At 39.2% G+C, this 23,277-nt stretch overlaps 1 protein-coding gene across 1 annotated transcript; it reads right to left on the bottom strand.

Moving 5' to 3' along the window:
- Positions 1-14,321: 14,321 nt before the first annotated feature.
- On the bottom strand, positions 14,322-15,272 carry LOC128868882 (uncharacterized). The gene has a single exon (XM_054111485.1). The coding sequence runs from the start codon at positions 15,270-15,272 to the stop codon at positions 14,322-14,324; it is 951 nt and encodes a 316-aa protein (XP_053967460.1).
- Between the last annotated feature and the right edge of the window lie 8,005 nt (positions 15,273-23,277).

The following is a 23,277-nucleotide window of genomic DNA, read 5'->3' as shown; positions in this document are numbered from 1 at the left end:
AGACCCATTCGCTTCGCCTCTTTATCCAGTTTGGAGAAGGCAGAACTAACAGCGCGGTTGTTAAGGCCGATGATGTCAATATCATCGGCATACGCCAGCAATTGTACGCTCTTATAAAAAATTGTGCCTGAGCGATTAAGTTCTGCGGCTCGCACGATGCTCTCCAACATCAGGTTAAAGAAGTCACACGACAGGGAGTCACCCTGTCTGAAACCTCGTTTGGTATCAAACGGCTCGGAGAGGTCCTTTCCAATTCTGACGGCGCTGTTGGTGTTGAGCAACGTCATCTTACATAGCCGTATTAGTTTTGCGGGGATACCAAATTCAGACATCGCGGCATACAGGTAACTCCTTTCCGTACTGTCGAATGCAGCTTTGAAGTCGACGAAAAGATGGTGTGTGTCGATTCTCCTTTCATGGGTCTTTTCCAAGATTTGGCGTATTGAGAATATTTGGTCGATGGTAGACTTTCCAGGTCTGAAGCCACACTGATAAGGTCCAATCAGTTGGTTGACGGTGGGCTTCAGCCTTTCACACAATACGCTCGCTAGAACCTTATAGGCGATATTTAGAAGACTAATCCCGCGGTAATTGGCACAAATTGCAGGATCGCCCTTCTTATGGATTGGGCAGAGCACACTTAAATTCCAATCGGCAGGCATGCTTTCATCCGACCATATTTTGCATAGGAGCTGATGCATGCACCTTACCAGCTCCTCGCCGCCATGTTTGAATAGCTCAGCCGGCAGTCCGTCGGCGCCCGCGGCTTTGTTGTTCTTTAGCCGCGTTATCGCTATTCTCACCTCGTCATGATCGGGTAGCGGAACGACAATTCCGTCGTCAACGATGGGGGTATCGGGATCTTCACTTTCTCGGTGACATGCGCAGCTGTCACTGTTTAATAGGTTCGAGAAGTGTTCCCTCCATAATTTAAGATTGCTCTGTACGTCGGTCACCAGTTCGCCGTCTTTGTTCTTACAGGAAAACGCCCCGGTCTTAAAACCTTCTGTAAGCCGCCGAACTTTCTGGTAGAATTTTCGGGCGTTGTTCCTGTTGGCCAGCATCTCAAGCTCTTCGCACTCACGTATTTCGGCCTCTCGTTTCTTCTGTCGGATAATACGTCTCTCTTCCTTTTTCAGCTCTCTGTAGCGATCCCACATGGCTCGCGTTGCGCCCGATCGCAGCGTAGCTCTATAGGCGGCATCCTTTCTTTCTGCGGCAGCATGACATTCCTCGTCGTACCAATTGTTTTTTCGGGCTCGCCGGAATCCGATTTCTTCTTCGGCGGCGGTACGTAGAGAACGAGAAATGTTGCTCCATTGTTCGTGGATGCCGGTTTGTTGGGCAGTACTCTCTGAGAGCAGGAGTGAGAGTCGAGTGGCGAATCTTCTGGCTGTCTGTTGTGATTGCAGCTTTTCGAGGTCGAACATTCTTTGCGTAGGTAGATGCACGTTTTTTGCTGCACAGAGGCGCGTGCGCAGTTTGGCTGCAACAAGGTAGTGATCCGAGTCAATGTTGGGTCCTCGGATCGTACGTACATCTAATACACTAGAAGCGTGTCTTCCATCTATCGCAACATGATCGATCTGGTTTCGCGTTTTTCGATCAGGGGACAGCCAGGTAGCTTGGTGTATCTTTTTATGCTGGAATCTGGTGCTGCAGACTACCATGTTTCGGGCCCCGGCGAAGTCGATCAGCCTCTGTCCGTTGCCGGATGTTTGGTTGTGCAGGCTGAATTTTCCGACTGTGGGACCAAAAATTCCCTCCTTGCCCACCCTGGCGTTGAAGTCGCCAAGCACGATTTTTATGTCGTGGCGGGGGCAGCGCTCATAGGAACGTTCCAGGCGCTCATAGAAAGAATCTTTGCTCGCATCGTCCTTCTCTTCCCTCGGGGCGTGGGCGCAAATTAGCGAGATGTTAAAAAAACGGGCTTTGATGCGGATTGTTGCGAGACGCTCGTCCACCGGAGTGAACGACAGTACTTGGCGACGAAGTCTCTCTCCCACAACAAATCCGACACCGAATTTGCGCTCCTTTACATGGCAGCTGTAGTAGACGTCGCAAGGTCCTATGGTTTTCTTTCCTTGCCCCGTCCATCGCATCTCTTGGATGGCAGTGATGTCAGCCTTTACTCTCACGAGGACATCAACCAGCCGGGCAGAGGCACCCTCCCCATTAAGGGACCGGACATTCCAGGTGCATGCCCTCAAATCATAGTCCTTAGTTCGTTTGCAGGGGTCGTCATCAGTATAGGGAGGTCTCATCCGAGGCTTTTTTAAAGTTTTCATTGGGGGCAATTTTTAAGTGGCGGGTCCCAAACCCAACGCACAACCAGCTATCCTGGAATGTTTCGCCTTCTCACTTTAGCTCACTCCCGAACGGGTGTTCGGAAGCTACCCAGAGGATACGTGGGCTAATCCCGGCCGTTGTGAGCTGCTTGAACCATATGTAGAAGAATCGTCCTGGCCACTCCCAAGTGAATGGCGATCAGTAACTTTCCCCACTTGCGTGGACTTCTACACATGGAACCATCCTCCTATTCACTTTGGTAATTTTGAGGCCCACTTGAGAAAGCCTTACCCAGATAAGAACAATCCGTGTACCTAGGTCAGATACACGAATGCAGAACATGTGACTTTTCACTGCACCAGATTTTATGAAGAGCGCTTCGAGCTCGCAAAAGTCCTCGGCGTCGTCCCACACCAGAAAACCTTGTAACGCAAATGCTGAACTCGAAAAAAAAAATGGGAAGCCGTAAAACAGTTTGCAGCAAGGATATTAATAAAGCTGCAAAACTTAGAATGGGAGCGCAAAGCGAATACGACCGATATAGAATACCCAAGAGATACCTAGATACATCGCCCAAAGATGATGTTTCTGACATTTTCGGTTTTAACCTCCTCTGCAAAATAAAAAAAAGGTACACGAGCGCTCGCCCACTGTGAGTTTCAAAAGCTTACTGATTTCTACTCCTAAGTTGATAAGTGACCTCAACTGCTCCAACTTACATCGAGTAAGCAAATGGAAAGAAGCGTACATGTTTAACTCAGTGACAGTACGGTAAGATACTCGTATGTCAAACTTTAAAGTTAACTGAACTACGATATCATATCGATAAGTATGGATAAGGAAGATGATATTTTCAAAACTTAGAAACTGGGGGAGCATTTCACTCCCACTCGATTGGAGCATTTCAAAATATCACCATTTTTGGCTTTTTCGTGAGAAAAGAAACTAAAAAGTTCGACCCAAATTGGGGGTCATCAGAACTCGTTTTAGAGGTATGGTTCCTTCGGCAAAGTTTCTTATTTTGATCCCTAGAATATGATTTTCACAGAGCAATGGGCGATTGTTTTACTTCCCCACAGATCGACCCGGCCTATTATTATACCTGTATATTATACAGTCTGTCTAATAGAAGCGTGACCCGCACAATTCAAACTTAGAGTTCCGTTATAAAGAATATTTAAATGCTGCTATATAGGTGTATATATTTAGAAAGCATGCATTGTTTTTAGAAAATCTGTTGCGGAAAAGCAGAGCTACACTCAGAGGCTTAGCATTGCCTGTCAAGCGGCAATTAGAAAAAACGCTTTCTGCATTTTGGTGTTTCACGGAGATTCGATCCTACATTTTCCTCGAATTCCGAATGGTAGTCACGCACCAACCCATTGGCCACGGCGGCCGTCAACAGTAAACTAAAATTGAAAACGTAGGCGACTTCGTCGAACGAGATCCAAAAGATATACCTCTCCAAAGCGAGATGAGAAGATTATTGATTTGTGTATGACAAAGCCGAACTTATTGTTGGGTGAACCTGAAGTAGTTTTAAGGAAAAGTGGTGTTAATGTATCCAAAGATGCGATTCGAGGATGTTTACGTGCAGATGGACTTAAATTCCGGAGCACATTGGAAAAGGACTTGCATGAACTAAGGTAAATTCAGAACGGAATTGGACAAAAGTAATATTCCTTTTGCGCGAATAGTTGCAGAGGTCAGTCTTCATGTTCTGCTGATAATCGATATCTTTAACGAACTGTTAAGAGCCGAGTTAGGGCTTATGCTAGGAGCTGCTTTTCCAAAAAGGGTTTGGCCGTTTATTTGTATTACCGCTAATTTGAATGCAGTTTTGTTGAATGAAATTTACCAAAAAGAATCATTACTACCAGCTGCAAAGCCACATATTTGGAAAAACTAGCCAAACTTGTATTTTACAAGAATATAACGATCCCAAATATCGCAGCCGAAGGTGTATGGAAAGGAAACCGCAAAATGAAATTGATGTGTTGGGTTGGTCTTGATGCCAACCATATTGAAAATGTTTGGGAAATAAAGGGTGATTTTTTATAAGCTATAGGAAAGTTTTTCAAAAAAACACACGTAAAATTCAGAAAAATGTATGAAATTTTTATTTAAATCGATAGTACAGTCCATATAATTTAATGTTTGAAAATTATTTCATGCTGACCGCGACTGCGCTTCAAATGGTCCATCCGCTTAATCCAATTTTGGCATACTCCTTCCAATGTTTCGGTCGGTAACTCACATATAAATGCTTTAATGTTGTCTTCCAATGCGTTAATTGAAGCAGACTTGACTCAATACACATAAGCTTTACCATAGCCCCACAAAAAATAATCTAAAGGGGTTATATCGCACGATCTGGGTGGCCAATTGACAGGTCCCGAACGTGAAATAAAATGTTAACCGAACTCGCCTCTCAACAAGTCCATTGTTACGCGTGCTGTGTGGCATGTGGCACCATCTTGCTGAAACCACATGTCATGCAAGTCAAGCTCTAGCATTTTGGGCAAAAAAAGATGGATATCATTTCACATTTCATCATTTCGCTTACCATTCACAGTTACGTTACGATTCGCAGCAGCTTTGAAGAAGTCCGGTCCAATGATACCTCCAGCCCATAAACCGCACCAAACTGTGACCTTTTCTGAATACATTGGTAGCTCTTGCAATTCTTCTGGCTGATCTTCACTTCAAAATCGACAATTCTACTTATTTACGTACCCGTTGATCGAAAAATGAGCTTCATCGCTGAACAAAATTTTTCGATAAAAAAGTGGATCTTCGGTCAACTTTCCAAGAGCCCATTCACCAAAAATTCTGCGTTGCGGTAGGTCATTCGGCTTCAATTCTTGCACCAGTTGTATTTTGAAAGGCTTCATACCTGAATTCTTTCGCAAAATTTTCCACGTTGTTGAGTAACAGAGGCCCAATTGCTGCGAACGGCGACGAATCGATGATTGATGGTCATCATTAACACTGGCCGATACAGCTGCGATATTTTCTTCAGTTCGCACTCTACGTAAGGCTGTTGCTGGTTTGATGTCCTATAATGTAAATTTGGTTCTAAATTTAGTCACAATAGTTTGAATAGCCGCTTCAGTGGGTCGATTAAACTGATCATAAATAAAATGGAAAAAGCGCGCGATAAACTTTCTTAACAGAACACGCATTTTTATAATAAAATTCAATGATTTGCAAGCGTTGTTCGTTTGTAAGACGATTCATGGTTAAATTATAGACCAAACTGAAGATGTTTTAAAGTGAAACAAAACACGAAACGTGCGTCAGCTGTTTAAACCAACTGTTTAAAAAGATAATAGCTAAAAAATCACCCGTTATATAAAAATTGGAATGTGATAAAATTAGAATTTTAACTTTACATCAGAAAAATCCTTCTAGAAATTAGATTTAGTAAGATTATAATTATTCCTCAAATTAATTTCAACTTCGAGGCACCAAAGAATTACTTCCAAAATATTGTAATTGAAGACTATTAAAAACTTTAAAAACTCCTTTAATAAATAAATTAAAAGTTCTACAAAAAAACATGTATGTCGTATTTTTCCGGATCCTTATATTAAAACAACCAAACAACTGTATATCCTTTCTTATAATTAATTTCGGCATAGATTGCAGGTATGCAAAAATACAACAAAAATTTTGTAGATTTTTGAGTGTTGATGAGTTGAAGTTCGATATTTTTATCGAAATGTTTGGTATTTTTTAGTACAAACTTACATATATTATAACGTTTCCTCTTACGCGTTTTATTGTTCTTTTTTCAGTAAATGGAAAGTTCATCTCTTCCACAAGATGGAATTACCTCTTCGACTTCTTCCGAGGCACCACACTTAGCCATTGTGAAACGGTGGTACAACGAGCCTCAACGTGGGCTTCAATCCTTGCAGAATGAATTTTGTCAATTGATAACTCAAGATCGTCATGTGACATATCGCGAGATAGAGCCATTTTTGGGTATTAATAGGATCAGCATACATTCAATATTGCATGCTTATTTGGTCATAAAGAAGATTTGTTCTCATTAGATATCGCCCAAATATTGCCCAGCAAAGCATGGGAATCAAGACTGACAAATAAAAAAGGCAACGAATTACTCGACGCCATTAAAACAAACAAAAGCGACCATATAAGCATTGGTGAGCCCACCTACTGGCCCACTGATATGAAAAAGAAGCCAGACCTGATTGACTTCTATATCTATAAAAACGTAAACCGATACTATGATACTTGACAATAGAATCAAACTATGATCTATCCTCCGACCACTCACCAATATTCCTGACATTTCTCACCTGACATGATATCGAAATAAACCACAGAAAACCATATAATAAAAACACCGACTGGAATGCTTGCCGCGAAATACTACGACATGCTCTTAACCGCAATGTTCCACTTAAAACTGAAAAGCAAATTGATAGTGCCGTTGCGCACTTTGCGGACTCAATTATGGATGCGGTATCTAAGTCGATGTCATTAATTAAGACTAAAAATAAGACTAATAAGAAAAATGGCATCCTAAACTCTATAAAACAGGCAATAAAATCGAAGTCTAAGGAAAGAGTGGCAAACAACAAGACATCCCGCAGATAAAGCACGACTTAACAAGATGACAAAGGGCATTAAAGATATGCTTAAAGACTACGAGGACAAAAAAAATCAGAATTTTCCAACCTAGATCCAACAAAAAGCAGCAATTACTCACTCTGGCGGAAACATCGAAGATCAAAAAAACAATACCTTACCAACATAAAATTTTAAACGAAAACAACGCATGGGCTAAAACGCCACTAGAAAAGGCTAGTGTGCTCGCCAGACACTTCAAAAAGACATTCAAATATCAAAAGGACACTCAAAATTATAATCTGCCTGCTACATCTGACACAGCGAACAAACCAATCAAGAGAGTAACTACGGACGAAATTCTACGCAAAATCAAGGCCATAAACAACAAATCTCCTGGATATGACAAAATCAATGGACAAATATTAAAAGAGCTACATGACGGTGGAATAATATACTTAAGAAACATTCATCCATTAGGCTAAAATATTTATCCTTTCCATGGAAAGTTTCGGAAATAATAGCATTGCCGAAACCAAAATAAAAAATAGTTTAAAAAAACTAATATAAAAAACACGCTTTTATTGCCAATCGAACTAAAAAGTATAAAATAAATTTTATTGACAAAGAGACCTATAATGAAGTAATAGCAAATCGAACGATCAGTCATAGTCAACTACCTCAGAACAGAATTATAACAAAAATTAAGATACAAATAGAGTAATTCAAATTAGAGTTAAAAGCGTGGGATGCATTTTGCTTCACTTTCATAACCTTCTGTACATAGGTAGTTGCCAATAGAATGATTGTAATATTTATTATATCAAGCATCCCACGCTTTTAACTCTAATTTGAATTACTCTATTTGTATCTTAATTTTTGTTATAATTCTGTTCTGAGGTAGTTGACTATGACTGATCGTTCGATTTGATATTACTTCATTATAGGTCTCTTTGTCAATAAAATTTATTTTCTACTTTTTAGTTCGATTGGCAATAAAAGCGTGTTTTTTAGTTTTTTTAAACTATTTTTTATTTTCTACTTTTTAGTTCGATTAGCAAAAAAGCGAGTTTTTTATTATTTTTTTTTTTTAACTATTTTTTATTATGAATGAAAATTATTGTTATCATTGCAGTCAGTGAATTAATGATTCGATATATTCGTGTTATATTTAATTCCTTTCTTATCGACTATGCCTGAGGCTATGCAGTTATCGGCCGTGATAAAGAAGTAATCGGAATGAAGAACTTATTTCGTGGACGGAGCCTGAGAAACGGCAACCCCACTCCGTTGGCCAGTTTTTTTTCGATTTTCGTGGTGTGGTGCACTATGAATTCCTTCCACCTGGCCAACTGTTAATAAGGAATATTATTTGAGCGTTATGCGTCGTTTACGTGAAGCAATTCGTCTAAAAAGACCAGAATTATGGGCCAACAACTCTGGGTTTTTACATCACGATAATGCACCGTCTCACACTGCACTCGTTCTTCGTGACCATTTCGCCAAAAATTCCACGCATATCGTTCCGCAACCACCGTATTCGCCTGATTTGGCTCCGTGTGACTTCTGGCTATCCCCAAAACTCAAGAGACCACTCCGGGGAACGCGTTTCGAGTCGATTGAGGAGATAAAAGCTGAATCGAAGATTGTGCTGATGGCTATACCGGAAATGGACTATTTGGCATGTTTCGGGGATTGGAAAAATCGTTGGCATAAGTGTATTTCATCGAGAGGGGATTGTTCTGAAGGGGATGAAATTGATTTACAAGAATAAATAAAGATTTTTCATTTTACAACCAAATTCACCTTACTTTTTGCCCACAGGTAAAAAAAGAAAATATTAATCCTGGCAATCCTAATAAGGATAATGGAAAACTTTTATCAAATTATTGCATTGTCATCGGACCTTGATAGGTGTGCAAAATTCCAAGTCGATCAGATTTTTAGAAGCCAGTGAAAATTAAGCTCAAAGATTCCGTTACATACATACATACATACATACATACAACCCGACCTAATAAAAGTGTGTTAAAAAGACGCGAGTAAACCATCATCATATAGACCTATAAGCCTCCTACCAATTCTTTCAAAACTATATGAAAACTTGATCCATGATCGTCTTGACCCCATCATGCAAACGAAGAACATAATTCCTTCCCACCAGTTTGGATTCCGACATAAGCATTCGACCATTCAAAAAGTGCACCGAGTAACTAACATAACCATTAATGAAATTGACAAGAAAAACTACTGTGTCGCAACTTATCGACGTAGGGAAGGCTTTTGACAGAGTAAAGTTTTCAGAGAATTAAAAAAAACATCCGTCGAGCACAAACCTTCCTAATGAAGGCTCACACAAGAGAATTTTTGAGCACTCAAAAGATCGGATAAATGAGTCATCCGCCTTACGGCTCCGATTTAGCAACTAATCGTTTCTTTTTGTTCCCGAGCATAAAAAATAAAATGTAAGGTCAAAGTTTTTCAATGCCTGAAAAACCTGTAGAGATCTTTAAACAAATCATTTTGGTGGTAACGAATTCTGAGAGGTAAAAGTGCTTTAAAAATTATTTAGCAGAAGTGTACTGACTTCCAAGGAGAATATATTGAAAAACAGTAAGCAATTTTGATTATTATTTTTCTGTGTTTTCATTCAAAATGTAAAAGGCCTTTGCGTACACCAGCCACTAGTTTTCAATCCACGCTTGTAGTTGCCCGAACATGGTTGGTTACAGCTGTGTAGCGGAAAGAAAGCAGGAAGCATTTGTATCCTTGTAGGATGTCAAGAGTATTTCAAAATGTTGCATTTTCGAGATCATTGATATTTTCAATTTAATTTTTACGTGATGAATGTAAAATACATTTGTGGCACGTTAATTAACTAAAATCAGCTTTGGCCAGAATGTATCTTCTTTGCCTTCTTTTTCATACGCAACGTAGATTAGTTGTCGTAAGTGATATTCCCTTCACGTCTGCTTGATCACCAATCAATGTCTGAATGCTGCAATAAGTACCTCGGCAACAAGTACCAACAAATAAAAATGGTGACCTACAAATTTCTCATTGTAGCCTTGATATGGCTGAGAATCATTAATGGTAATTAAAGGGATTTTGAAATGTTCATGGCCAAGTAGGAAAACAAATTGAAGAAAGTCTAACATAGTTGTAAAAAAATAATTTTAAATAAACTTGGCTAACCGCAATTCTTTCAAATGGCATGAAACTTTCATTACTACCCTTTAATTCTAGTAACATAACTTTAACATTCAACTAAAATCTTGAATACTTTCTTCCTCTTTACGCATTTGCCTTCTTCACTGATCCGATTACCAATTCAATTGATTAATACTTCACACCAACTAATAATTGATGCAACAAACTTTCTGAATACCCAAGGATAAAATCGAAATTCACACACCAGCCAGGAGAACAACGAAATTACAACAAAACCAATAAGCCACAAGTTATCGATGAACATGACCAAAGTCAATTTACTGTGAAAAGTTCGCAAAGACATTGGAAAAATCAAGAAGTAGAGAAAAAGTACGAGAATAAAAAAAATCCCAGCTCAAGTACCGAACAACGAGCAGGAGCAGCAAGTATGAAAATTGCCACCTATTGAGCGATAAAACAATGAAAAAATTACGAAAGATTATATTAAAGCCACACACAAGTGTGCACATACTCGCATGTGTACTTATATGAACGTGTGTGAGCCTGAAGGAAAAAGGAAAATTGTGAAATCACAAACTCATACTCATAGCGCACCTAACCAATCGTGTTGCAAACGAACAAAAAAAGCAACAAAAAGTAGACAACGCTTGCTACTGAAGTGGAATTTTTCCCGTGCACAGGCAGCAAGAAAAATAACAAACAAGGGGATTAAAAAATAAAAAACGCAAAGCCACCGATGGATGGATGAAAAAGAAAGAAAAAATAAAAATGCGCAGTTGAGTAATTTTTCAATTGGTGAATAATTGACGCCTGCGAGCAAAGGTGTGAATGAGGCACACCTCTCTCTCGCGCACACACACCCACGCGTATAAACCCACTAGATGCCACACACATGTCTGAGTCCCTTAGGATATGCAACGTTTTTTCAACTCAAATTTCTTCCAAAGCTGCGATGGAATGTGTGTAAGTAAATGATTTGCATATGTGTTTGTGTGCCAGTACACGCGTGATGACAATCAGATCACTGCCACAGAATATATTGGCGGCAGCTGTTGTATGTATGTGCCTGGTTACTCTCTGGTTGTCAGCCGTTGCCTCCTCTGTGACTGCCAACGTTTGCCGCTGCATGTTTTATTGCCTGTTCCTGCAATTTGGACAATTTTTTGTTTGTTATTTGTTATTACACTGGTGTGATTGTTGTTGATGGTTATGGCCATTGAAATGACGATGATGATGTGTGGTTTTGTTTTTGAGGTATTGCGAGTTGCAATGGAGTGTATGCGGGATTGCAGCATAGTTTGTGGCAATGTTTTCATGTTGCAATTACATACCGACGTACCAGCAATCAATACCTAAAAGTGCACATACCACTGCACACCTACATACGCGTATATGCGCAAAGCATCGCAATGACCGTACTACGTAAATTGAGTGAAATGGTTGACCGAAGTGAAAAATGATTTTTAATGGCTGTTCCGTCGCTGTTCCACACTTTGTTTCGTAAACACACATGCACAATGCCCTTGCACGTTGGTGGTTTTATTTATTTATTTTTTTTTTTTTTTTTTGCAATTCGTTGTCTACACGTTTTTGCGCCTTATCTTTTGTTGTTGGTTATGCAAATGATGTGCGATTTGAAATTGAGCATTGTATTTCGGCTTTTAATATTGGCCGCGCATAAAATCCACAGTCATAACAAATTGTTATTTAATTTGTGGTTAATTTCTAGTTTATTTACATGCATTTTCGACGCTTAAAACGTGACTGCACCAATGATTTAATAAGAGACGAATGGAACATGGTGAACAGGAGAGACATCATTCGGTATAATGCAAACTCTTCAGTTTAAAATGTAAGCAAGTATCTCAGCTTCTACTAAATCGAACCTTAAATATACAGGGCATCCTCTTAGTCATAATGAATTATTAGTTTTTGCACTTATTTTAAGCGTGTTTATCTTTTGCTGGGTATTTAGGCGAGCTGCTTGTGGTTGCCGTGGTAGCAGTTCAACGAGCCTTGCCAGTACAGTGTAGTCACCGGTCGTCACCGTCTACCACATCTAACGGTAAAACACTAAACACAAAATTAAAAATAAAGAATATGTTAAGTTTTTTAAAACCCTGGGAGCACGCTTTATAGCAGAAGGTGACTATAATGCAAAAAATACACTACGACAACAAAGGGACGCGAATTGCACAACGCAATGACATCAATGAACTTGAAAGTTTTCTCACCGGGAGAGCCAACTTATTGGCCTTCAGACCCAAAAAAGATTCCTGACCTTGTTGATTTTTGTGTCATCAAAGGTCTATCGTACCTGCAGATAGCCTGTAAATCCTGCCTGGATCTTTCTTCTGACCATTCGCCAGTGATAATCACAATAAATGATAAACTCGAAAATAGGCCCCAAAACTGCCAACTTACCAACAGCCGTACAAATTGGACTCAATTTAAAACCATTTCGACGTCGACACTTGGCATAAAAGTTGCTCTAAAAAACTATAATTTCATTACCCATTTGTTTAATGCGTGCTTAACCAGAAACATATTCCCAGCTCAATGGAAAGTAGCAGAAATTAAAATGGTGCTCAAGACGGGAAAATCAGGCGATGAAGTGAAATCCTATCGCCCTATCAGTCTTGTACCAGTACTGTCAAAAGTTTTTGAAAAGATCTTCCTTAAACGTTTAATGGTTTTTATCGAACGCAAACAAATAATTCCGAAACATCAGTTTGGTTTCAGGAATAAGCATTCGACAATTGAGCAAGTCCATAGACTTGTCGAAAAAATACAAACAGCGCTCGACCGAAAACAAATCTGTTCAGCAGTTTTCCTGGACATATCACAAGCCTTCGACCGAGTGTGGCACCAAGGCCTACTCTTTAAAATAGAAAAGAAATTACCACTAAATGCCTATTTGCTCCTTAAATCTTATCTAAACCAACGAATGTTCTACGTAAAATGAAATTTCCAATTTCCAACAAATTAAAGCTGGGGTCCCACAAGACAGTATATTAGGTCCAATCCTGTACTTAATTTTTACACACGATCTGCCAGAGTAGTATAGTTGAAGAGATATCACCTCCAGTTTGTTTTGTACCTTTGGAAGTTATTGTACAAATAGAGGTAACTCCAGTATTATGCGTCTCCCAACGGCAGATGGTTTTTTCCCAAGAAGGTATTCACGCAGAAACCCATGCAGCTATAGCGGCATAATTAAGATTAAACATTCTGCAATCAGTAGACCTTTTTAGCAAACTTTTTAGTTTGCTAGAGTTGGTTTAATATGTTATTTGACAAATTTTTAAAATGAAAATATTTCTTTATACAAGGTGGCGCAAAATGAACCACGTTATCGGAAGATTTATGACTCTTGCAAATGGCGTCGTACGTCAATCATATTTGAGACTTGTGATCTAAGCAGCTGCTATAAACAAAAAGACAAGCAATGGAGCGTGTAGAGGTCAAAATAAAAATTTACATCACTCGAAATCAATTTTTTTAATTCCAAAAATTGGAAACTTAATTTTTTGCCATCTTGACCTGAACTGATAGTCAAACATTTTTTCCGAATTCGTAATTAATGACGAAAGTTAGAAAAACGATGATAAAGTCACTGGCAGGCGACGCTGACCAAAAGCGCTACTTCAGATGTACGTACATACATACATATATGTATGCAATGATAAGCCATAATTCATGATACGAAACATATTGTCTAGAAGAGTATGAGTATGAATGCATACAGTGCAATCCGGTTGAAGTGACCTAACTTTTGTAAGCTCTGTTCACTCAAACAAGATTGTTAGTAGAACTCAATTCAGGAATTTTAAGACAACTTAAATTCGTAAACTCATTAAATAAACAAATTTTATTTAAAATGTAATATCATACTCAATTGAAACATTTGGACATTTCTAGCATGTCGAACGTGACCTTCTTATAAATTGAAACTAAAAGACAGAAACTTTTTTTGACAGTAGGCTCCACTTAAAGCTTTTTTGGATTTTTCCAAGGAATATTTTTATTTATTATTATAGGCAAATTTTAAGTGTATGTACATGCAAATATTTATTACACAATCAAATATTAATAAATGATAGAAATGTCTCTTTTAGCTCCGAACGATAAATAGCACCAACCAAACAACCAACTGCTATCGAATACAATCAAACTTCCACTAACTCTATCAACCTGCACGAACGCGAGGAACAAAAATACTAAAGCAACGTTTACACGCTGCCTTTTTGTATCAACAATCCCTACGACCAGCACACACGCTGCGATTGTTGTATCAACGCGTTGTACAGTGCGTACATGCAATTACAGGCAATGCCCCACATCACTCCCCCACCAGTAACAAACCGATCACGATACAAAAGAAACAAGCGCTGTGGTCTTACAATCTGTCTGCCAGCGCGAGTGGTTTTGGTGGCCATTGGATGTGTGGCATCCCCATTCTTATTACTAATAGGTTGTTTTTCGTAACTTAAATCTAATGGTTGTACATTTTGCTTATGAGTAATTGTTGGTTGAGCCTCTTGATTTCTATTAATACTAGGAGGAAAAGTTTGGTTAATAAAATTTGAGTCTAAGCATGCAGCCTTGACTCTATCTGTGGTTACCGTCACCGATCTGCCTCGAATGTCAATGCCAAGGGTCTTATCCCCACGTTTAATGATTTTGTAAGGCCCGTCATAGGGACGTTTTAACGATTTGCGAACTGAATCGTCGCGTAAGAAAACGTGAGTGCAGTTGGCAAGCCCACTCTGAATGTAGCTTTTAATGTTGGCATGGTTGGACGACGCGATCGGACGTAACTGCTCAATGGTACTCCTCAATCCGCTCACGAATTCGGTCGAATACTCAGGTTCTTTGGAATACTCAAAAAAATCACCGGGGAGACGCAAGGTTGTACCGTAAACGAGCTCGGCCGGCGAGGCGTTTAAATCTGGCTTGTGTGAAGCGCGGAGGCCAAGCATAATGAGAGGAAGTGAATTGGACCAACTGGCATCGTTTCTGCACATGTTCGCAGCTTTAAGCGTGCGAAAACGTTCGATCATGCCATTCGTGTTGAATCCAAGAATTTTTGATAATTGCCTGAACAAAGCGGATTCAAACTGCCTACCTTGATCCGTTGTGATAACGCGTGGAACACCATAGTGAGAGATCCATCCGTTTAAGAGGGCATTTGCGACAGCCTCCGCCGACATATCCTGCAGTGGAATGGCCGTGGGCCATCGGGAGAATCTGTCAATGCAAGTGAGACAATAAGAGGACCAATCAAATCGATGTTGACATGGTGAAATCTACCGTCAGGAATTTTAAACTCAGCAAGAGTTGCTCGATTATGTCGAGAAATTTTACTTTTTTGGCAATCGAGACATTGACTTGTCCAACGCGTAGCGTCTTTTTTCATGTCTGGCCAGAAATAGCGTTCTGTGATAAGCTTGCTGGTAGCATGTTTGCCGTGATGACAAACATTGTGTACCAGATTGAAAATTTGTTTTCGTAAAGCTTGTGGAATGAAAGGGCGAACTCTCTCCTGGGAAATGTCGCAAAATAGGGGTAACTCGGAATCATGAATCGTGATTTTGTGAAGCTTGATATGAGTGTTGGAATCTGGACTCAACAATGATGTCAGCTCCTCATCATTGCTTTGCAACTGAGCGATATCACGATGGCCAATTTCGCTTTTGGAAATGGATTCGATTCTTGATAGAGCGTCTGCCACAACGTTATCTTTGCCCGATATGTACCGGATGTCTGTGCAATATTGGCCAACCATGCCTTAACTGTCTGGGCGAAGCTTTTTCCGGTTTTTGCTTGAAAGCAAACGTAATGGGCTTGTGGTCGGTGATAATGATGCATTCACGACCCTCGATCATGTATCTATTATGCTTGACAGCCAAGTAGATTGCCAATAATTCACGATCGTAGGTACTGTATTTCTTTTGGGTCTCAGACATTCGTTTGGAAAAAAAACTTAGGGGTTGTAAATCATTACCCACTCGCTGTTGTAAAACTGCACCAACCGAAAAATTTCTGGCATCAACATTTAAAATCAGTTGGGCATTCGGCAAAGGAGTGTGGCCTTAGCCAGATCAGACTTGCAATCACACAATGTAAAGCCAACACGTTCTTTTGATATCTTTATGATATCAGCTAGCTCACGCTCCTTCACTTTTCGATCATTCAAAACGATTTTGTGTTGTTTAATTTTTTTGATATTTTCTGGTGTTACCGTCTCATTTGGACGTACATTGCGTTGTGCAGCATCTATGTATGTCTCTTCGACCACGTTTGAAGTCAGCAAACCATCCTTTTATTGTTTTTTCTGATGCAGCTAAGTCCCATAACACTTTTCAAGCCATTGCTTCGCTTCTACGGTATTTTTTCTCATCAAGAAGCAGAGTAAAATTAGGACCCAAAATTCTTGTTGATCCACTGTTTTGAAAATACCAAAAGTAACGTCCCTCTTACCACAATAACTCACGAATTAATGAGTAGAATATCATGAAATTTTAACAGCTGTATTTTAAAGGTTAGTATGATACGGCGGCCGCCGTAGCCGAATGGGTTGGTGCGTGATTACCATTGGGAATTCACAGAGAGAACATTGGTTCGAATCTCGGTGAAAGCAAAATTAATAAAAACATTTTTCTCATAGCGGTCGCCCCTCGGCAGGCAATGGCAAACATCCGAGTGTATTTCTGCCATGAAAAAGCTCCTCATAAAAATATCTGCCGTTCGGAGTCGGCTTGAAACTATGGAACAACATCAAGACGCACACCAAAAATAGGAGGAGGAGCTCGGCCAAACACCCAAACAGGGTGTACGCGCCAATTATATATATCTATATATGATACTAACTGAAAAAGAGGTGAATGAAATAAAACTAGTACCATGTATGTATTAGGCCCTGGACTTAATATGTGTCACATATATAACCTCCTTTAACTCCGGTTGGAGCGTAGGGGCAGTTTTTGAATTCAGCAATCAGTTTATTTCGAAAATATAGGGGATTATTCTCCAGTTTCCATGTTTTCTAATCCAGTGGTGAGGCATATGTACCTTTGATAGCATATAGCTACTACTTTGCCTATTGATATGCCATTGATGCATATTTACACAGCGAGCCACTTCATATAAGCTGTCGCCGCCACTAACATGTGAGCAGACGCTTCATTCAGCCATACGGCAGAGTAGTGTTAGGAGTATTAGTCCTAAGCTTCGCCCTCGACCTTACCGACTTGATGCGCCCTGCCGGTGGGTACGCTAGGCAATGAAATAAATGTTAGTGTTCCCTCGATCGAGGAGTTCAGTTAAATCGGGGCTCATACAAACCCGATTGTACTGTATTTCAAAGTAAATAATTTGTGCACTTCGAGCTTCTACTTAGACTGATAACTTCGCTAGTAAACGGTACTGAGATATGAATTTGCCAACAGGAAGTCCGAAGTCGGCGATGATGTGTCCAGCGGATCACATCGCTATAATATATATATGTATATGTATATGTAAATGTGAATGAATAAAGTGAATGAGTAAAAGGTTGACGGGAGACGAAGTCGGTAACTGCATTGTGGTGCATTTGCGATTCGCAGACTTTGAGGCTGCAAAAACCGCGTATTCAATCACGAGCAAAAAATTAAAACAAATCGTGCGATAAAACTGCGTCGGTGGCGGTAAATTTAAAAGGTCTCACTCTTTATCTACACAAGACGTTGACAAAGAATTACGCACAACGTCACTTGCATGGTATGTGTGCAGCAAATAAGTCACGACGCAGTTACATATGTACTGCACCATTTCTACAGGAAATCCTGACACAAATGCATAAACAAATTTCCACTTAAAATGAAAAGTGAAAAGTTGAATTATCAATAACTTCTAGAAAGAGTTCGAGCGGCTTATCTCACTAACTCTCAAGTGTGTTTAAATTTTTAGATTTTACGAGCGCTTCGGTGACTGGCACAGGCACTATATTCTTTTCATGTACATACTTACATGCTTGCATATAAACATGCGAATGTGTGTAGAAGTATGTAAAGGGAGAAGCGGCTTAAATTCAAAGATTTACTCTGATCGACGCAACTGACATTCAGTGGCTCAATCAACGCCGCGGCCAGTCGCTGATGTCCCCCCGCAACGTCGTGGATGACGCGACGCTCTGATGATTGGTGGAAGAAAGTCAAAGACGAGCGATTAACATACATATGAGGCGTGCATAGCTATTGCACTTTACACAACTGCAGTTGGAATTTTTTAACAGAATTGTATGAGTTTACATACGCGAATGTACGTATGTGCGTCCATCAGAGTCAGTGAACGACCGCAACAACGGTGATGCTGATAAGCGCTTAGCATCGCTGACGGTGCAGTGATAGCTGTGCAAGTGAAGAGTTTCTACACGTTTGCTTGGCACTCTCTTCCCTCTTGCCATATCATTACTATCGCTCAACGTTCAACGCTCAGAGGCATCGAGATTGCCGAAAACAAAACTGAGCACAGAAAATATTAAATATAAATACAAATATGTATTTATTTACTTGTACATTCACTCACACACATACCCATCGCATCGTATTATATGGAAAAAATTTAATTTAATTTATTTTATACCACAAAGGGAGCTTCAAAAGCAAACCGTGAAAAGAGAGAAAAATTGGTACGCCGGGAGGAATTGCGGCAAAAATGAATTAAAATAGATGAGATGTAATTTGCACGCTTCATGCGTTGTCACCAGTTTTCTTTGACGTTTAAGGAGTAAAAAATAAATGAAATCAGGAAAACTGTGCAAACTTTAATTAAAGCTTGCGTTTGACGTCTTTTTTGGATGATTTGTGTTGATGACAACCAAATATATCTAATAGCAGGCGTTCCGCCTTTTTTGCGTTTTATTATATTAACAAAAAATACTGGTTATTTAAAAGGTCATTGTTTGTAAAGGGGTTTTTGGTCCAGCTCCTCCTCCTGTTTGTGGTGTGTGGCGTATAATTGTACGTCGACTCTGAACGGCAGATAGTTATTTATGAGCTGCCTTTTCATGGCAGAAATACACTTGAAGGTTTGCCATTGCTTGCCGCCGGGCGACCGCTTTAAAAAAAAAACTCCATCATTTGGTGAAACACCCGTGGTTTCGAACCCAGGCACTACCGAATGGTAATCATGCAATAATCGATTCGACTACAGCGGTCATTGGGTTTCTGATGATCTACAAAATATTCGGTTCAGTTCAGTATTGGCTCGGTTCAGTTTGGTTCAGTTTGGTTCAGTTTGGTTCGGTCTTAAAAATCAATGTTCTCTACATATAACGGAAAGTTTCCAACTTTGTACAAAATTTTATAAATTTATTCAAAATTTCATGAACATTTTTAAATTTTTACCACGCCTTTTAAGAATTCTTCTGAGTATGCACGCTTTTTCTTTGTGGGCTCCGAGTATAAGCTCCAATTTTTTTAGATGGAACAAAACGCCTAGCACCGTCAACAAAAAAGATATTGCAAAAATTTAATGGTATTTTGTAGTCACTTCAAACTTTATTTTACCAAAACAATTTATCAGAAAACTTAAAAGAGTGGCGTCTAATAAAGAAACATTATATAATAATGACATTAATGACAATAAATTTAAATTTTACAAAAAACAATATTTCAACATTCACCAAAGTAAGTAAAACATACAAGTAAATTGTTAAAGTAAAATAAAAATGGTTTATACAAATAAGGCAATGCGTGGAATCTAATCGCTTTTGGGCTGATCCACATTTTCAAAAAAAGCTCTATTGCTATTGCTGAGCTCGGGATTTCTCTAAGGCGTACACAAAAATATTAGGCAGATTCCCCTCATACCCCATACGAGAGACTTTTGTTACTCAACAGAGCTGCACTTAAATACATCCTTTACCACAACTTTCCCAACGAGAGAAGATTGGGACAGTGGACAATAGAAGTAGTGTCAGTATCTATACTGATGGATCCAAACTCAATGAACACGTAGGCGGAGGCTCTCACACTGAAGAGATGAGTGTCAGCATTTCTTTCCGGCTACCGGATCAGTGTAGCGTATTTCTAGCTGAAATTCTGGCTATCAGAGAAAGCGTGTTGGTCTAGATGCTCAGATAGCCAATCGGCCCTGAAAATACTGCAATCACCTAATATAACCTCGAAGGCAGTAAAAGAATGTATCGACGTTTTGACAAAACTAACACAATAATTTACAATAAGTCTGCTCTGGTTATTGGGTCACAGAGGCATAGAAGGTAACTGCAAAAGATGGGCTAACGATATTTGGTACCACATTTCTGATCCAACCAGATAAAGTGAACATACCTATACCTCTAGCAACTTTTAATCTACTAAAGGTTGAATTTGAATTGAATTTGAAAAGGTCGAGCCAAGGAGCACCAGGAGATTTGGTGGCTCCTAAAACACTCAGGCTAAAGAGCCCATTGTATTTAAAGCTCTAGAAAGGGGACAGATAGTCAAGGAGGGAGGGAGAACAGTATCAGACAAAGAGTTAGGAAAGAATAGAGACAGAGATAGAGATAGTTAGTCCTGTGAGAATTTTCCAGATTCTTTGGCAAATCTGTAAATATCCTCCAGTTTTAGAGAACGAATATTACTCATTCTCATGACATCGGAACCCAATACTCGTAGCCTTGCTCAGTCAGTGCTCAGTGCTCAGTGCTCCGCCTCCTCCAAGCATGACAGGCATACCGGGTCCTCGATGTAAGTTTTAGTAGAAAGTTTGACAGTTTTCTGTTCGGACTTGTATCAAAACACTTTGCAGTTCTGCAGCGTTCTAGACCGGACCATCGCTCTTTATGTAGATTGCCTACATAATCGTTGATCCAATTCTTGATTCCTGCGGGCCTGATTCCGATTATTGGCTCTGGCCCCTGTGGGGGCACCGCTGATCCACGGTTGGCCAATTCGTCGGCAATTTCGTTTCTAAGAAGCTTAATTCTGTCGCTAAAGGTTGACAAGTATCTAATCAAATCTGCCAACGTGCAGTGGACTCAGTCCCTGACCTGTGAAACAAATAAGATGGCAAGGCCAGAATGGAATATGGGTCACCCAAATCGGCTTAAAACGCAGGACGTGACGAAACTTAAAACGAAGGACGTGAGAAATCGTTTTTTGGGGTTCTAACAGGTCATGTCTCATAGGCAGGCTTGCAAGCAAACTGGAAGCACCCTATAACGACTACTGCAGAAGCTGTACCGACACTGAAGAAGAAGAGGTTGTAGAACACATCTTATGCTGCTGGATGGCTCTGGGTAAAATAAGGTTTAATAGTCTAGAAGTAGCCATTTTAAAACTAACAAAGATTGTTAAATACATACATTAAAGGCACAGGTTGGTTCAAGGTTCAGGGCAATGTAGAGTGAGGAGGAGTGACAGCCCTGATAGTTTCACAATGCGCCTAGGTGTGTCAAGCACTAAACCTATCTACCTACTTAATCGACAAGCCAATACGCGATCGGTATATGGTAATCGGTAGCAAAACCCGCAAGTATTAATTGCCCTGATAAAACGAAATGAATTTACTAAAAAAATGGGTTGGAGGAATGGCATGAAGTGTTATTTATATCCTTCAATAAATTCGTTAATCTCGATGTACATTTGCATAACCCGAAATCTGTAATATTACATTTTGAAGAATAATAAGATAATAAGTTTGAAGAATTATAAGTTATAAAATGTTCACTGTATTTATGCCTTCTTTGTGTTTTGTTGTATCCTCCATAGCAAGCTTGTATTTCAATGCATTATATAGAACTGAATTGTTTGATCTAGCATTTCTTATATTATTTTTTATTCATACTTTTAATTATGCATATTCCTCACATATCCACATGCATATATATTATGGTAAGTGTGTTTGCGTATGTGCGAGTTCCTTTCATGTTGGCATGTCCTGCAGCCTAAGTTTCGTTTGATGGATGGTCTGGTGACACTGCTTTGAATAGTTTGTCCAAATATTGCTTTTGCACTCTTTGGAATAGTTTTGCGCCCGTGGGCCTTCCATAATAATATTTCGCATAAGAAATCAAACATAAAGTATACTATTATATGACTTTTAAAATAGATAATTTAAATCAGCCCATTTTACTTAGTTGCCGTCTGAACAACAACTGATTGGAAGAGCGTAAGGATAAGCGTGAAATGAGCAGCCATAATTGTGATGTCAAGTCCCCTATAACATAACTGCCAAAATTACTCTCACAATTTTGCTTCGGATGGCCAAATTTTGTATTCTATCATCCTTCTTTCAGTACTATTAGACCAATCGGTCTAAAACAGCTTGCAGCATATTTCGCACATACATAAGTATTAGGGCGGGTCGATTTAAAAATCGCTCATTGCTCTGTGAAAATCGTATTCTAGGGATCAAAATAAGAAACTTTGCCGAAGGAACCATGCCTCTAAAACGAATTCTGATGACCCCCATTTCAAAATATCACCATTTTTGGCCTTTACATGAAAAAATCAGCTAAATGGCTATGTTTTTTCTTTATTTTTATTTATTTATAATAATATTTATTATTTATTTATAATAATATTTATTATTTATTTATAATAATATCTATTTTTTCTCTTAAGAAATTTATTTAGTCAGAACATATGTAAATGAAAAAATTAATATAATTTAAGTGAGTTATAGAAAAGAAACTAAAAAGTTCGACCCAAATTGGGGGACATCAGAATTCGTTTTAGAGGTATGGTTCCTTCGGCTAAGTTTCTTATTTTGAGCCCTAGAATATGATTTTCGCAGAGCAATGGGCGATTTTTTTGCCTCCCCACAAATCGACCGCCTAATAAGTATGTATGGCTTTGTAACATGAACTACTATCATAATTAATAAATATTATTTAATCCTGTTATCAAACAGTTTACAGTTAAAAAAAATTTTCCAGCTCCGCATTCTTGTTTCAAGGTACATGCTAAAGCGACAAGTCTACTTATTACTGATAACCATCAGGTCAAAATTAATAAAAAAGATGTTTAAAGTATTTATTAATCAATAATATATTTTCCTTCATTATTCACAATGTCTTCCCAACGTTTAGGCAAATTTTTAATTCCCTGCTCAAAATATTGTTTGTCCTTGGAGCCAAAATACGCTTCGATATCCCTTTTTATAGCTTCTTTTGAGGAGTAGTTCTTGTTACTCATAAGGGATTGAAGTCCATGGAAAAGGTGATATTCA

Source organism: Anastrepha ludens, chromosome 2 (assembly GCF_028408465.1).
Source record: "Anastrepha ludens isolate Willacy chromosome 2, idAnaLude1.1, whole genome shotgun sequence".
Classification (NCBI taxonomy): Eukaryota; Metazoa; Arthropoda; class Insecta; order Diptera; family Tephritidae; genus Anastrepha; species Anastrepha ludens.
Note: the sequence above shows the minus strand (reverse complement) of the source record. Positions and strands in the feature narration are given on the sequence as shown.

What these genes read in the sequence shown, in the direction of transcription:
- LOC128868882 (XM_054111485.1), bottom strand. Translation starts at nt 15,272, where the DNA reads ATGTCGGCGGAGGCTGTCGCAAATGCCCTCTTAAACGGATGGATCTCT.